Source organism: Peromyscus californicus, unplaced genomic scaffold, assembly GCF_007827085.1.
Source record: "Peromyscus californicus insignis strain IS unplaced genomic scaffold, ASM782708v3 Scaffold_9__1_contigs__length_137607984, whole genome shotgun sequence".
NCBI classification, from domain to species: Eukaryota; Metazoa; Chordata; class Mammalia; order Rodentia; family Cricetidae; genus Peromyscus; species Peromyscus californicus.
The window spans coordinates 52,444,296-52,460,677 of record NW_026294617.1 but is presented as its reverse complement, the minus strand read 5'-3'; the positions used below and the strand labels follow the sequence as shown (position 1 = coordinate 52,460,677).

At 33.7% G+C, this 16,382-nt stretch overlaps 1 protein-coding gene across 2 annotated transcripts in view; it reads right to left on the bottom strand.

Annotated features, from left to right (window-relative positions):
• Positions 1-16,382, bottom strand: part of LOC128105925 (ras GTPase-activating protein 1) — an 84,520-nt gene that overhangs the window by 5,903 nt on the left and 62,235 nt on the right. For both annotated transcript variants that reach the window (XM_052731227.1, XM_052731228.1), the window contains exons 10-21: positions 15,291-15,411; positions 13,744-13,900; positions 9,786-9,873; positions 9,041-9,118; positions 7,462-7,619; positions 7,011-7,087; positions 5,720-5,892; positions 5,256-5,415; positions 4,641-4,783; positions 3,354-3,469; positions 2,249-2,335; positions 541-608 (exon numbers count right to left, since the gene is read on the bottom strand). In XM_052731227.1, coding sequence (XP_052587187.1) covers positions 541-608; positions 2,249-2,335; positions 3,354-3,469; positions 4,641-4,783; positions 5,256-5,415; positions 5,720-5,892; positions 7,011-7,087; positions 7,462-7,619; positions 9,041-9,118; positions 9,786-9,873; positions 13,744-13,900; positions 15,291-15,411 — 1,426 coding nt within the window. The remainder of the gene's footprint in view (positions 1-540; positions 609-2,248; positions 2,336-3,353; positions 3,470-4,640; positions 4,784-5,255; positions 5,416-5,719; positions 5,893-7,010; positions 7,088-7,461; positions 7,620-9,040; positions 9,119-9,785; positions 9,874-13,743; positions 13,901-15,290; positions 15,412-16,382) is intronic.

Genomic DNA, 16,382 nt, shown 5'->3' with positions numbered 1-16,382 from the left:
AGCCTGGCCTTGACCTTTTTTTGTGCCTTAGCCTCTTAAGTTCTGTGATTACAGAATGCATTTACAGCTCAAATAATTTTTAATACAGCTTTGAGCTTCAAATTATTAGTATGAAAATGTTTGTTTCACTCCATTAATATTGATTGGCTCATTACAACATTGAAGTTTTATTAACACTTTTCCTTCCTTAAGTTTACAAATCTACAAACTTCCATTAATGGACAATGAATAAAAAACAAAATGGGATCGAGCTAATTAATCACCATCCAGAAGTTGTCCTTTGATCCCTGTACATGCACCATGGCAAGCAAATGCCTGTACACATACACTCATGTGCTTAAAATAAATTTAATGCAAACTTTTTAAATAACAGTCACAGGAACAGAAAAAAAATCTAACATCTTCGATAATAAAATAAAGAAGGCAGGGAATAGTGTTTTGGTTTGCTTTGTTTTAGATCTTTAAATTTTGATTTAAAGTGTAAGTATTTCCCATAAAGTGAATCTTTTCCCATTTCAAAGTTTATTAAAAGGTAATTACCTGAAATTATATTAAACATCCGTGGACTCAGGATAGCAGGACAGATAAGCCGAAGAAAAACAAAACCACTAATTGGAAGGAAAATTTTTTTTTAGAAACCATATATGTTTAAAATATAAACATAAAAAATTTAAACTTAGAATCATAACTTTTACTTTTGAGGAAGCCCAAATAAAGTTGGGCCTTAAAAATTAAGAAAACTGTAAGACAAACATAACTTCAAATTAACTCTGGAAATAAGTTTGCACTTATTCTCTTAGCTATTTAGAGATTAGTAATTAGTTTTTTACTAGAGGAAGCAGTGTATTAAAACATCGAGAACTGCTGAAATAGTATAAACCTTTTATAGATAAATAACAGTTCTGTAAGGTTCCAAATTACCCACTTTGTCTTTTAAAATTTATTTAAACAGAAAAGTCTGTGAGTGTGAATTAAGATATATAAACATTGGAATACACTGTATCAATGAGTCCTTGACAAATTTATAAAATGCATACAATAAACACTTGAAAGATCTGCAGTTAATGTAAACTTAGATACTCTGCCTCCTTTAGTCAGTAGTATTAAGTATATTGTTGTCATATAAGATCAGTTTTTACATTTTTTTAAAAAGAATCCACGGTAATAATTAACCTTGACAAGCATTAGTCCCCATAGTTTATAAAATTCCTTCTATAATTATTTACAGCAATTAATAACTTCACATTTTGATACTTCTTCTTAAAGAAGGTTCCTGTATAAGGTTTACTGAAAATATTTTGATACTTAACTAGAAACTTGAATTGATAACACTGAACTATTCAAAATATTTTTTCACTGAAATTTATTAATAGTGATTTTAAGGTGATTTTAAATTAAATAATACATGAGTACTATGCAATTTAAAAGCTTATTGCTAGGAAGAGAAATCACCTTAGGCATGAAAAACCCCTAAAGCACTCTGACATATTAAATTAAGTTAGAGGATTCCCTGCTGTACTAGTTTAACAGTTATACATTTAAAATGTGCAGTATCCCAGAACAGTTTAATGTCCATCACACAACTGCTCAAATAACATGCTTGTCATTTTTCTTTCTTCCTACAATTCTTCAGTGTGTCTTAGTGTAGCTAACTGAGAGACATTTTGGTTGGTCTGTTTTATTCAGGGGTAGGAATCAAATCCAGGACCACTTAGTGTTAATTCAGTGCCTTACCTCAGAGCTATGCCCTTAGGGCACTAATGGAAATTCTGTCTGCAAGAAAGTAGAAGCCTCCTGACAAAATTTATATCAGAAATGTCTTTAAAATTCATATTTTACATATAATGTGACTGGCAATGTGTATTTTCCATAATTACTAGAAAACTATACTTGATGCATTTCTATAAATTTCTTAACAAAATCCTCAAACAATATTGATATTAGGTGGTCGTAGGAATTTTGCTTTAGTTCTGTTTGGTTGCTAACAGTTTATAACTTAAGCAAACAGTTTTATTAAGTCTATATATGAGCTCTCAAATTTCATCAGATGTCAAAGCTGTCGTAAATGAGAGCTTCAGAACTCGAAGGCATGGTTGGAATCACAGATGGTACAAACCAATTAAAATCTAATGGTTCAACTACCGCACCATTGGTGATTCAAGCACCACTTTCCTCCCTCTCTGCCCACATACCTGAATCAGTGTGTACTGCACACAGTGACTATGACAAATGAAGGAGCGACTCTTACCTAACAACTCTTGTTCTCATGGTGTTATTTGCAGGCCATTTACGCTGAACAGATTTCTGTAAACACCCATAAATATATCTCAGTGTCCTGCCAAAATAACATAAACAATTCGATTCAGAAAGTAAATATTATCATCATCATATGATAATCTAGTGGCAGCCAAAATTTTTATTTACCCAACCAGTATATCATGTTTTTATGCATTTGACCTTCTCATCTAAAAAAGGTATTTTGTCAAAGGTAATGAGAAGCACATTTAGTAACAGGTGTAGAAACATAATGCAGTAAGTTTGGCTCCACTGATTTTAATTTCTGTGTTTATGAAAAGTATGAAATAAGTTATTAGACATGAGAATACAGAGGAATTATTGTGGCACATGTTCCATTATTTTGACTTCTTCCATCTAAACAAGTGAGTCTACTCACACTGAATTGTAAGCAGACATGACACTGGTATCTTATGTACATACTTGACTTTGGTTTTTGTTTCCTGGTAATGTAATGCTAGGCAAGAACTAGAAACCAGATTTACAGATACTGTCCTCAGATCTGAGACATGTTATTCACTCCCTAAGCTACAATACAAGCCTGACTTACTTGGTCCCCATATAAATATAGTTTAATTTATTAACGTATGTGTGTCTATTTTTCTTTTTTGTGAGACAGGATCTTGCTATGTAGCCCAGGCTGGCCCAAACTCATCATCTTGCCTCAACCACTCCAATACTGGGAATATAGGCAGGTGCCACAATGTATATTTTACTATGGCTTCTTTAACAGTTATTATTCATTTACTTTTTTTCTTAAACATAATCCATCTTTTTTTTTTTTTTGGTTTGGGGTTGGGGTTAGTTGAGACAGGGTTTCTCTGTGCAACTGCGCTGGCTGTCCTGGAACTCTATTGAACAGGCTGGCCTTGAACTCAGAGGTTCACCTGCCTCTGCCTCCCAAGTGCTGGGATTAAAGGTGCATGCCACCTTGCATGGTTCATAATCCATCGTTTATGAATTAAAAATCTGAGAATAATGCCATTAGAAAGCATTCATTAAAAGAAAATTTACAAACCACAAATTAATCAAATTTTGCAAACAATTTGACAACTTACGGTGGGAGTATTTCTGAAGCCATGAATATTTTCTCCACAAGCTCTGAAAGTATGTTCAATAGGTGTGCTAAATTAGTGTTCACATCTTCATTCTTCTCTAACTTTGATGGACTTAACTAGGAGAAGGAACAAACCAATCATTATGGTGGTGAGAGATTATTTTTCTCAACACTGTTCACTGTTCCACATATGCAAATTCAATACGTTTGCTATTATTCATTCCCAGTTACTCAACTGAACATTAAACCACTCAGTTCTATTTATCTGAGAAAAAAAAAAAAAAAAAAACAACTGTTTTTAATGAGGTTCAAAGTAGTAGCTAAGGAAGATAACCAAAATGTATAAGTAGAATCATGAACCCTTCTCAGAACTTTAAGTACAACTTCCACCCCCAATCTACATGATCTGATTCTGCCAGATGGACCTACAGATCTGACTTTTGTCAACTTTAATAGTAATTATGGGATTACCCTCAACTTCTAACAATAGATCACTCATTTTATGGCAGAATTAACATTTGACAGCTCCAAGTGTTAAAAAGTATTTCCTTATTTTACTGACACTGTATCAAGCAAGCCTGAGGATTTACACTATCTTTTTTTGTAACTGCTCTGTAGCATCCATGCAATACAATAGTTATGTAAGCAGGATTCTACTTATAAACTCACACTGAAACCTTAATCATCTTTAAAAGATTATTTCATTTTCTTTTAATCCTGATCTTCCACAAAATAACCCATAGAACTCTCTAAAGAAAAGATGTTATATGTTTGACTTTGGGTGCCAACATAGTACTACAAATGGGAAATCCACATCTGGCTTCACATGATGGGCCAAAATCATAGCACAAGCCTCCTAGAACTCATGTAAAATAAACTTCAGTCATAAACAAATTTCATGCTTAGACTTAGGTTCCATCCTCAAGATACCTTATTGTGTATATGAAATAGGCCCAAAATTTCAAAATACTTTTTTTTTTAATAACAGATACTCAACATGAACAACAAAGTCCCTGGAAAAATGTTCAATTTATGTTACACACATTCTTAAAGTAAGGTACACCTGATCATTAGTAGAAATTAGGAGAAATACCAAAAGAACTGTGAGTGCACGAATGTGCATGTGATGTGTGTGTGTGTGTGGGGGGGGTGGTTAATAAATCTATTATAGAGGACATAACTGCATTGGCAAATTTAGAAATGATGTACTTTCCCAAAACTGTAATTTGTTAAACGTTCTCACTAAAATGTACTATTTGCTGCAAAGATTAAAACAATGAAATATTACCTCACATGACTGCTTGCTTTCCATTATCTTTAAAATTGAGTCTTTCAAAGCATGATGAACAAATTGTGTGGCAGTGGCTTTCATATACTGCTCCATCAAGGTACTAGCAAGTGTTGTAGCTCGAAAGAGGGTAGTGGCTTCATCTACACAAAAATGGATGTTAGATTACATTCACAGAACTGTACTAATACAACTAAGTTGGAAATTAAATTATTTTTCTTCAGTAATGAACTTTTTACATGAATATTGATGAGGAGAAAATAAAAACATTAGTAAACTGTGAAAAGCACAGTGATATGTACCTTAGCCTTGGAACTGCTATAAAATCTAGAAATAAAATACAGGTGACATCTGATTTCTACCTATAAACTGCTAAGTGATAAATACTATGCTATTGTTGATAATCACACACTGAGTCTGGACAAAGAAATCATCTTCTTACAGCTTCTAATACTTAATCTGCCATGACAGAATTAGAAATAGCAACCCATTCCCATATTAAACAAAGAATCTCAGATACTTTGTAAATGATTTAACAGTTTAATACATTTAGTTTGATATATAAAATCATATGTACTTTTATGTTTTTAAAAATATTACATATCCATATATTACCTTCCATACTTATCTCTCTGTCATTTAGTGTGCATAACAACAATGATTCCAGCTTTTCATGAAGAAAAATCTTCAGTAGGATGCTGGCCAGTAGTGTTCGGTCTTGTCCACATACATGTGATAAAGCATAGACTACATGAAGTTCCTTTTGTAGTATGAGCTAAAATGACATTAAAAAAGATTGCTGAAAGTATATAGCATTATGTATCCTTGGAGACCAATGGGAAATATATATAAGGTTAAGTGGCAGAACACATACATTGAATACAGTTGTTAAAAATGGAGTGAGTTTGTAGCCTATATGTTTCAAGCTTTATAAGGACAAAATCATACAACATGTTTTTTACCTCTGGCTACTAGTGTACTACTGATCTAGGACATTACTATTTAGCTTAATGCATTTTTATTAAGTAGTTAATATTCATGTGTAATGCCATTAAAAGCATTACACTACTAAATAATACCTCTTTAAATTCACTGTATTCTTCTTCTGGCATGATTTTTTCCATAGAGTATCGTGCTCGAACACGCAGGGATCCTGGTTCAATACCTTTTAATGGTATATGGGAGCTGAGCAGAAACCATTCATCTGTGGCATGTCCTTTCTGTAACCTGCTCAACTGGCAACGCATAAATACTACAAAAGAAAAACCACTATGGTCATATGCATTTTCTCTACAGTTTTAAATGCTCTCCATTAAGCAAGTTTTCAATAACATCACAAAGCCAATGCTTATTTGGTTACTTTTTTCATTTACTAAAGGCCTGCTATGTGACATTTTGTGGTAGGCTCGGGATATGGGATTAAGAAATGATTAAGACATGGTGTTTGATGTACGTGGAAAAGTCTTAAGCTATAAAAGAGGATGCAGTGTAAGTGCTACAACAGTGAGCAATACTTGCACACAAGGATGCATAACAGCCTAGGGGAATTAAAAATCCACTCCAAACATGAACATAATTTGAGTTAGCTAGGTAGGTAAAAAGGTAGAGCAGTAAAGACTACACTCCAAATACAAAGTATTGCTTCTTTCTGTGCCATTACTGGGATTTTATCATACAAGTAATCGAGAAACACTTAAGAATGTAAACAGTTACAGAATACACGTTTTATTCAGAGGACTTCAGGTTTTGATCTGTCTGTCAGTACAGATCACTGCTTACCCTAAAAGCCTGAGTTGTAAAAGAAGGTATTAACCTAATTCACCCTGGTATGAATCACTAAATCCCACGCCATCTGTCCTACCAACAGGACGGGAAGAAGTGTGCTGCTCGGAATAGGCTATCCAGAGCACTGAATATCACAACAAATAACCAGTACACCTGAACATTCTCGATCTTTTTCTTTGTAGGGCTGAGAACTAATCCCCAGGCCACTGCATGCTAGACAAATACTCTACCATTGAGCTGTATCTCCAGTCTGTAACAGAACTTTTAATATTTGAAATGTAGGAAAAATGAGGGGAAGCTAAAAAAGGAAAGAGTACAAAAAATGATTACCATTACCATTTTCTTGTAGGGAGAGTACATTGTATATTTTAAATTGTAAGGACTACAGTACATACACTTTGGCCATTTTGTTCTTTACTTAATCGTCACCTCTGGACAGTCAACGTTTAGTAGCAGACTACATAGCATATGTTTCATCTCCATCTTAGATAAATTTCATATATAAATTCTAACTATATATTATAATATATATAAAATAAATAAAACATGCATTCATTACTTTAGAAAGTAGTGTAATCAACTTACAGATATCTGGATCTTTGCTTTTCTTTGTTTTATTACTAAGTGTGATTTCAAATCTATTGATGTCAGGAGGAAGATCACTAAAGAAGCAAGGAGAAAAATTGGAAAAAAATGTTCTAGTATCAAACTACCTTATTTCCATTTAAAAAATGCAGTGTGTTATATAAATATAAAACCAGGTTTATATTATTTGTTACACAAGAATATTGATAACTAAACATTTTCCCAGTAATCTTAAACTTCCTAAACCACTAATAACCCATTAAAACCAGATCTAGAAAATATAGAAAACATTTTGTCATTACTTTTCAGTAGTCCAAAGGCATTTTGTTAATAAAGATGAACAAATCCAACAAAAAATACTATTAAAACAACAGAAACAGATAGTTTATGTGTAAACAGCAGGAGGAAAATGACTCTAAAAACAGATTGAATATGATAAAATACGACTTACTCAAAGACAAACTCCTCTGACCATACTGGGTTTTGCCCCTCCCTTGCATGAGTTTTCGCTACTTGGACGCTATTCAGGTAGATGTTACAATATGGATTAGTAAAGTGTTTTACTGGGAGTTTGTGGGCTTCTTCAATATGTAAAACAAGGCTGCTGACCTAAAGAGAACACAGAAATTCATACCCAACATTTCAAGACCTGTATATAAAGCCAAAAATAGTGACTTGTTTTTCTTAGTATTCTGAAAAATATAAGCTTTGCTAATCAACTATCACTACTCATTTCAAAACTCCAAATATCGTAGTATGCTTGTCATGGAGATTTTACTACTTAAGAGTCCATGGTAAGATGTTTATAAGACACAAATTTTATGATCTGATGCTACAGAAAAGACATGCATTCCAAGGAGCTAATATATTATCAGTATGGGGGCCATAACCATACATCTACCTCCGACTATTAGACACTCTTTCTACCATCAGTTGTGCTATCCTCAACAAGCAGACTCTGACTCATCTATAAAATGTAGAAGACTACATGCTGTGTTAAGGACTGGAAACAAGCCTTCAACCCACAGCAGATTAAATGACACATCAAAAGAGCTCGAGATATTGGCTATTATTATATGTGTACAAAGGTATGTGACAACTTCTGTATATTAAATATTTATATATATGTACACACACACACACAAAATGTCCTTGGGACAAAGGCTAGGGTTTAGTTACTTCATAATAACTGTTTTTAAACTTCCAATAAAAGTCTTAAATTCAACAAGCTTACTGGAAATACCCATTAATACAGGTCACTTTTCTCTATAAATACATACTATCTTAACTTTCTTCAAAATTCCAACCACATTAGATAGATGGCTACTTCCAATTATCTAGGGACCACTTTAATGAAACAACGAAAGAAAGACGTGAGGCCAAGAAATAAGGGATAAGCCAGTTATGGTGGCTCACACTTGTAATACTAGTGTTCAGGACACTAGTGCAGGAGGATTACTGCAAGTCTAAACCCAGCCTAGGCTACGGATAAAACCCTTATCTCTAATGATAAAAACAATTAAGAAAAGGTAATAACATAGTACATATCTAGAAAAAGAAACTTAGCTTAACTTCCTAAAAATAAAAGTATACACAAGATTTAGGTTTTAGTTAAGACTGGCTAGTCAGTCTCATAAACAGCTATATCATGAAAAACAAGTTTTCAAGGCTATTGCTGTGCATGTGATTAACTGATCAGAAGTACCTTTCCTTCTTCCATCTGAGAAAGAGGTGCAGCACAAGACAGGGGTTTCTTTTACTTGCTTTGAATTGTTTTGTTAAGCGAAAAATAATCTATTTAAAAGTTGGCACAATAGACTAGGAAGCAGAATACATATATAAAGAACTCTTCTTTCACAAAGTAATCTGCTACCAAGTCAAGTGACAGCAAGGCTGTAAAATTCCTGAAAGACTAAACTTTTCTACTCTTAAGAAATGTTGGCAAAAATAGCATGTACATGTATAGGGAAAAAAAGAGCAAAGTGATATGAAAATAGGACTGTTACAAGTCAGACACAATGAAGTTTCACCTGACGAAGGCGTTTACTAGATGTCCCTGGGCTACTTTTTCGTAAACTGCAAAATGCTTGCAGACCTTTCATCCAATCCTACAAAAAAACAACAGTATTGCAAAGAAACATACATGAGTTTATCCAATTATCAATTTACTTTCTTTATATTTAATTATCATTCCCATCCCTAGACTTCCATTTCTAGTCTCAATATACTATACTGTAATTTTCTGTCCCAGCAAAATGAAACAAGAAACAAAACAATAGTAGTTTTCTCACTGTCATACTTAAGTCCAGGGACCTCTCTAGGGTCCACAGTGACACACACGGTCATCTGGTATTGCCAACAAAGGCACTTTCATTCACTTTTCATCCCATTTGTTTCTCACAGAGTCTCCTCAGAAAAGTCATATTTGTACAAAATATAGTTAAACCCTCCAGAAATATTACAACTAGCTGCTTGATTTTGGATTATATGACGACCATCTCTAACTTATGGAAATATAATGATTTTAAATGATTAGCCTCAACTGAATTCGTAGAGCATTTAATGGTCAATTTTAAACGTCACTTTTTATCCCTAATAACCCTTCACTGTGTTTGTTAAAAAGAAACAAAAACTTGGACAGTTTCTCACTTGTTAAATAAAATACTAAGAGTTCAGACATACTTTCATAATGCTGTACCACAGTAGTTTTCTACCCTAGTTAATAAAGTTAGGCTAGCACAAAGATTGCAATAGTTTAGGAAAGAGTGATCTTACCTCTGCTTGTTCTGGAGTTTCTCCTGCAAAGTAAAAGATGTAATGTTCTTCACTAAAGTGCTGAACTACTATCTGAAAACAGTTTGGCCTTGGAACACAAACAAAAAAGGTATTAAGAAACTTAAAAAATATTAAAGTATTTATACCAACTTTAAAAATACAAAGTATAATTTAAGATTGTCATAATTTTTAATTTAGAGAAGCAGGTATTTCGTTCAGCCAGATTGATGTCATGTGCATAAATATTACAAAATTTAAATTTTAGTACTTTCATGGTTTAAAATAAAGATATATAAATTAATATTAAAATATATCAAAGAGAAAAGCAATAAAAATTGAAGTAGAATTTCTAGGACTACACATAACTTATATGCAGAAACTGTGGACATGCACTGGAAAGTAAAAAGGAATGGTCTTACTGGAAAAATGTTAATGCTTGTCTCTAAGCAGACTGAAGGTAGTTTGAATGTTCTTTATTCAAAAACACAATCTCTCCTACACCACTTATTCTAAAGTTTAATGGCATAGCAGGTAGTATACAACATTTGTTCATGTCTTCCTCAGTATGAACTACTACAAATCATTTGTAAGACAATTTTATAATACAAAAGTAAGACAATTCTATAATACTTAATAATTTGCATCTGTTTTGGAAATGTGCTGACTCTACAGTTAAACTGGATAAATCTTAATAAAAATAAGGAAGGACCTGTAAGTTTTCAGAAGTCAGTAAATATTACTTCTATATTATTTTAGAAATATTACTTCTATATTATTTTAGCCAAAGATTTTATCATATACACTTGTTTAAAAATTTAAAACATTTTTCATGCTTTGGGAAGATCATAAAATAGTGGAAAATATGAACTAAGAATTTCTGATCTGAATATAGTCTGAGATTAATCCTCCAGACAGAAAACAGTATAGGAATAACAAATAGCAATTTGAAGATACACAGAACAACCGATACTGGGAAACCTGAGAAGTAAAGCTCATTTTGAGAGTCTGACTTTCCCCATACTGCTTCCTTTTCAACCCTAAGGCCATAGACTGTGAGGCTGATGTGCTAAACCAAGAGCAGCACTGTTGAGACAGTAGCCCCAATCCGGGAGATTCAGTGACTGGAGGGGAAAATGGACCCCAGGTCCTTCAAAGATCAGGCTGTCATGTTAGACATCTGAAGCTGACTGTGTCTTCACATAAGGAGGGCAAAGCAAAGTGAGGTTGCCTTCCCAACCTTGAACTCAATCTTCACTTGATCCCCCCAAAGGCTTTAAGAACAATATCTTCTGGAAGCAGTAATATTACTCATAGCTTTTCACACACATCATTCATTCAAACATTAGCAGATATTATAGAGCCAAAACCAAATGAATGAAAAAACCAAGAGGAAAACAACACAGGACAAACACAGCCAAATAAAGTTTTCAAGTAAGTACAGATGGAGAATGAGAGCTATTAAAAAAATTAAAAATGAGAGCTATTTCTAAACTGAAAAATGGGAGGAATAAAATTAGTAAGTAGACTTAACTGAAGATCAATAGATAGTGAGCCATCAAAGTAAATATTTAGCTTGAAGAAGGGATGGCAAGAGAAGATGTAAAACACAGAAACTCATCTATTTAGATGCATGGGACATGGTACAACATGTTTATTGCAGATCCTAGAAGATAGGGAATGGTACAGAAGCACTGTAAAAGCATGCTAACAGAGATTTTCTAAAGCTGATAAAAGACAGCAGGTCTCATTTAAGAAACTATAATCATTAGAATTTTTAAAAAATATATAACAGTAGACACATTTCGGTTTTTCTATAGGAAAAAACTTCAAAGCATCCAGAAAAAGTTTAGGTTCATTAGCCCTGATAGATAGATAGATAGATAGATAGATAGATAGATAGATAGATAGATAGATAGATAGATAGACAGACAGACACACACACACACACACACACACACACACACACAAATGAAGTTACAATGAAAAGGATGGAAGGCAATCAATATGGTTAACTCGGTTAGAGAAGCTTCTCAATGTGTGGGTAGTGGTTAATGCAGACACATTACTGTTCAGAGTGCTGGGAAGAAGCAACTGAATGCTTGCTCGGCCTTAGATGAGACATGTTATCAATTCTCTCTACCAATGCTTAGGGAATATCATAAAGAGTAGGTAGAAAGAATATAATAAGAGAATGGGGAGTAGTGTTGTAAAATGCTGGCCTCTTGACATGGCATAGCAGTTGCATATAGCCCAAGCAACAGTAGTTATCTACTTAAAACCTGCACAAGATCAAACCAGTTAAAGATTCCAGCATGGAGTAGTGAGGGCTCCAAAAGCTCCACTTCTAGCTGAGGAGCTACTGGCAGTTGATGGTATTAGGGAAGGGTTAGGAGTGTGGCCACTAAAAGGTGGTATATGCTCAAGTGGATGAGTCCATGCTCAAGTTCATATGGGCAGCATTAATTGGACTCAGCAGGTTAAAAAAAATTTAATGTTTACAGAAAACTGCCAAACAATTTAATATCTAATGTAATAGCTTTCCTTTTAAGGCGCAAAACTACACAGAGAAACCCTGTCTCGAAAAACCAAAAAAAAAAGCCAGAGTAAATGAGTCAGTCTGTGGAAAAATAAAAGGGTAATAACTCTGTCAACAGTGGTCATCAGAATAATTATCACTGAAACAACTTTCAACTTAAGCTCGTAAAATGTTTCCTATATAACATACAGCATTATTAAAAATCTGAAGTTTAATATGAAGAAACAGACAGAAACTGAACAAACTAACTAGGAAGATTGCACAACCATGCAGGCAAACATGTACACAAGCAGTGTTATCCCAACATTTCTTCATCAGAAGACAGAGCATGCATATTTAGTTAAGTCACCTTTCAAAGAAAGTTACTACTTTCTTTCAAACTAGACTTTACCTGAATGGCACAGTCTATATATTAGGTTCTATGTTCTCACACAAAGCATGAATATGCAAAGCATGCTAAAATATAACAGTACTCATTCACAAATTTGCCCTTTTGTGCTCTGATATTCGTACTTTATAATAACATACAATTGGTATCAACTTAATTTCATTTGTCCTGTTATGTGATGGGGTATCTTTACTTTCATGAAAGGAAATACATTTTGCTGATCTCCTAGGCACTTCCTAATAAAGGTACATACAATAAAAAGTTTATACTAACTGGCCTATTTCAGGAACAGAGATCTGAATTCTCAAAGGAGAGATTTTACCTTTTTTTTTCATAGACATAACTTTTCATATCAGGTTTCAGACCTGGTATCATTAGGTATTCATAACTAAGATACCTTTAGAATGTCATACTCTTAACAGTCAATTTCTGCATTAGAAGCAAGAAATGACAATACAGTGATGGTACATGTATATTTATTGTTTTCCAACAGTCAGAACACATCTTCTTTGTTCTACATTATTTCTGAAGAAGTTCACTATTTATTCAATAAATAAATGAAGTTAGAGTTATTCCCACCAAGAGGATATTTCCTACCAGACTTATATTTTTAACGTAAGTCTTCTTTTGGCCAGCTAATATTCTTTGATATCTAACAGTCACAGTCTGATCGGTTTTCTTCATATAAAAACAAAACACATGTGGCTGAAGTACCCTGGATTTTCTTACAGCCTTCATATTTTTAAAAGTAAAACTGTTTAATATGTATTCAAGTCTACAGACAAGGAATAACATGGTCAAGTGAATTTATGAATTAGTTCAGTAGCTAGTCCTACTACTGAAATGCTATTCCAAAGATGTCTGCCTAACAGAGTCAAATTTTACACAGAACTTAGGCAAAAATTGAGGAAAAAACCTTAAAATCAATCAATTTTAGATAATTTTATGCTCTTAAAATAGATTTATACATCAAATGGTCTGAAAATATCCACTATTTTTATTATTAAAACACTTTAAGAAAACCAGTGTCTTACCTGCCAAAGAGACTATCATGGACAACATAGACGGAACATACACTGAGATCTATTAACCCTTTTGGTTTTGTAGCTCGTTTTTCACTTTCAAAATAAATAAGTTGGGCATCACTGCCCTCTAAGATAAAATATAAATTTTTCCAGCGTTTTCCTTTGCCTGTTTAAAAAAAAAAAAAAATGTCTTTAGGAGCTAAGACATAGTATTTTCAGAATACAAAAAAAAAATTAAGAATATTTCAATTTTCATTCTAAGAATAGATCCATATATAATTACAAAATACCTATAACCTGTATACAAAATTGCTTCTTGTTATTATTGCTTGTTTAATGAATTAATGAATGGTGGAATTCATCAGAATACTTTTAACTGTGTCTTCAGAAATTGTATTATGATAAAATCCTCAAAATTCCTGTCTTAGAGTAATTGTTTTCAACCAGCACCTACCCTACCCCTCAATATCTTAATGTCAAACTGAGGTAGATCTATAAAATAAAAATGTTAGTACCCTGAAGGCTAAGTGCCACAAGGAATTTCTCTAAGAAACCATAGAGAGAGCCTGAAAGTAAGACAGGATTTAATGACACACTTGGAATACAAGCTTATTCTAAAACCCTGTTTAGAAATGTGGACTTAAACTGATCTCTAAAGTTTGAAACATGCTATGTGTAAGCTCTAAACAAGTATCTGTTACTAATAATCAATGACAAGACAACTGACTATATCTTACAGTAAGTTTTATGGATATTTATGACTCTCCAATGAAAGAGATATCTTGGTAGAGGGAACCATTATGGTGTTAGGGAGAAACGTGGTGCTAGGGAAATCCCCAGGAATCCACAAGGATGACAGCAGCTGAGACTCCTAGCAATGGTGGAGAGGGTGCCTGAACTAGCCTTCCCCTATAATCAGATTAGTGAGTACCCTAACTGTCATTATAAAACCTACATCCTGTAACTGATGGAAGCAGATTCAGTGACCCACAACCAAGCACTGGGCTGAGCTCCTAGACTTCAGTGGAAGAGAGGCAGGAGGTTTCACAGGAGCAAGTAAGTTCAAGATCATAATGGGGGAAACCAGAGAAAGCTGATCCAAGTTGGTGGGAGCTCATGGACTCTGGCCTGTCACCTTAGGAACATACATAGGACTGAACTAGTCCCTCTGAATGTGGGTGACAGTTGTGTGGCTAGATATGTTTGGGGAGCCCCTGGCAGTGGGACCAGGACTTATCCTGGGTGTATGAAATGGCTTTTTGGAACACATTCCCTAGGGTGGGATACATTGCTCAGCCTTGACACAGCGGGGAGGGGCTTGGTCCTGCTTCAACTTAGTATGCCAGACTTTGTTGACTCCCCAAGGGAGGCCTTACTGTCTCTGAGGAATAGATAAGAGGTAGGATCAGGGAGATGGGAGAAAGGGAGGGAGGGGAAACTGGGATTGGTACGTAAAAAGAAGAAAAACTTTTTTTTATTTAAAAAAATACATTTATGACTCTTATCATATGGTGAGCACTAAAATCCTAAATTATTAGTCCTAAAAGTTGACTTACCCTTCTTCAGAAGGTAACCTTTCTTAACTATGTTTTTATAAAAGGCATCCTTTGTTTTACGACGAATTGTATTATAGATTTCCTTGCCATCCACAGTATCATTGAGTACTTGTTCTTGATCCTGAATTGTAAAGAAACATTATTAAAATTATTTATGAAAATAAATCACTAATGAAAAAGCAGGTAAAATATTTCTAATAACTAAAATCTAAATGTAAATCTCACAAAGAAATTCTCAGAAAGGTTTGTCATTTCTCAAGAATATGTCTCATGGACAACTGCAATTTCAAAACCTCAGTCAGCTTGTTGTATTTTAAATCAAATGAAACTGTTTTGAAAGTTATTCCAGAATTAACTGGCAAATCAGGAGGCAAAGTGAATTAGAGCAAACTCATGTTGGTGAATGTTCTTTATCTCCGAGAAATACCAAGTGAGACTAGAAAACTAACCAGTTGAATGAGGACACATCCCCACCTTAACCCTCAGCTCAGCACACATGATACAGTACATAGTTAGTTATATCCACACCTGGTATTTATAAGCTATCTGAATTAAGATAATTTTCTTTCCACTACTTCACAGCTTTCTCTTGCTTCAATACCTTTGATGGCCTCACATCTTTTTTCACACTAAAGTACTGCATTTATTATAACCTTTACATATTTCTTTTTCATTAAGGATATTTAAAACAAGACCACATTTTTCAGTTCCTATTCTATTGTGTCAAAGATGAAATGGTATACTTTGAACTCCATTTTTCCTATAAGCCCTAGATTTTCACTGCTCGATTTTACATAACAGGCATTAGTAATGCATATAAGACAGCTGACATTAATCACTACATTGCCTACAGAATTACGTCCCAAAGAATACAGAAAATCATGATCTTCCCAGACAAATTAATTTTCAATTGTATCAAGGTATGTTAAACTAAATTTTAGTCTTCCCATTTCTTTATTAGTAGTTCTTTTATTTTTGAAAGACTACTATTTTGTGGTACTTAGCTATTTTTTGGAGGCTCTGTAAAGTCTATACAACTTCTTGTAAATAGAGAACATTAAGTGATTTTTCACGATTGCCTTTCTATTCTAT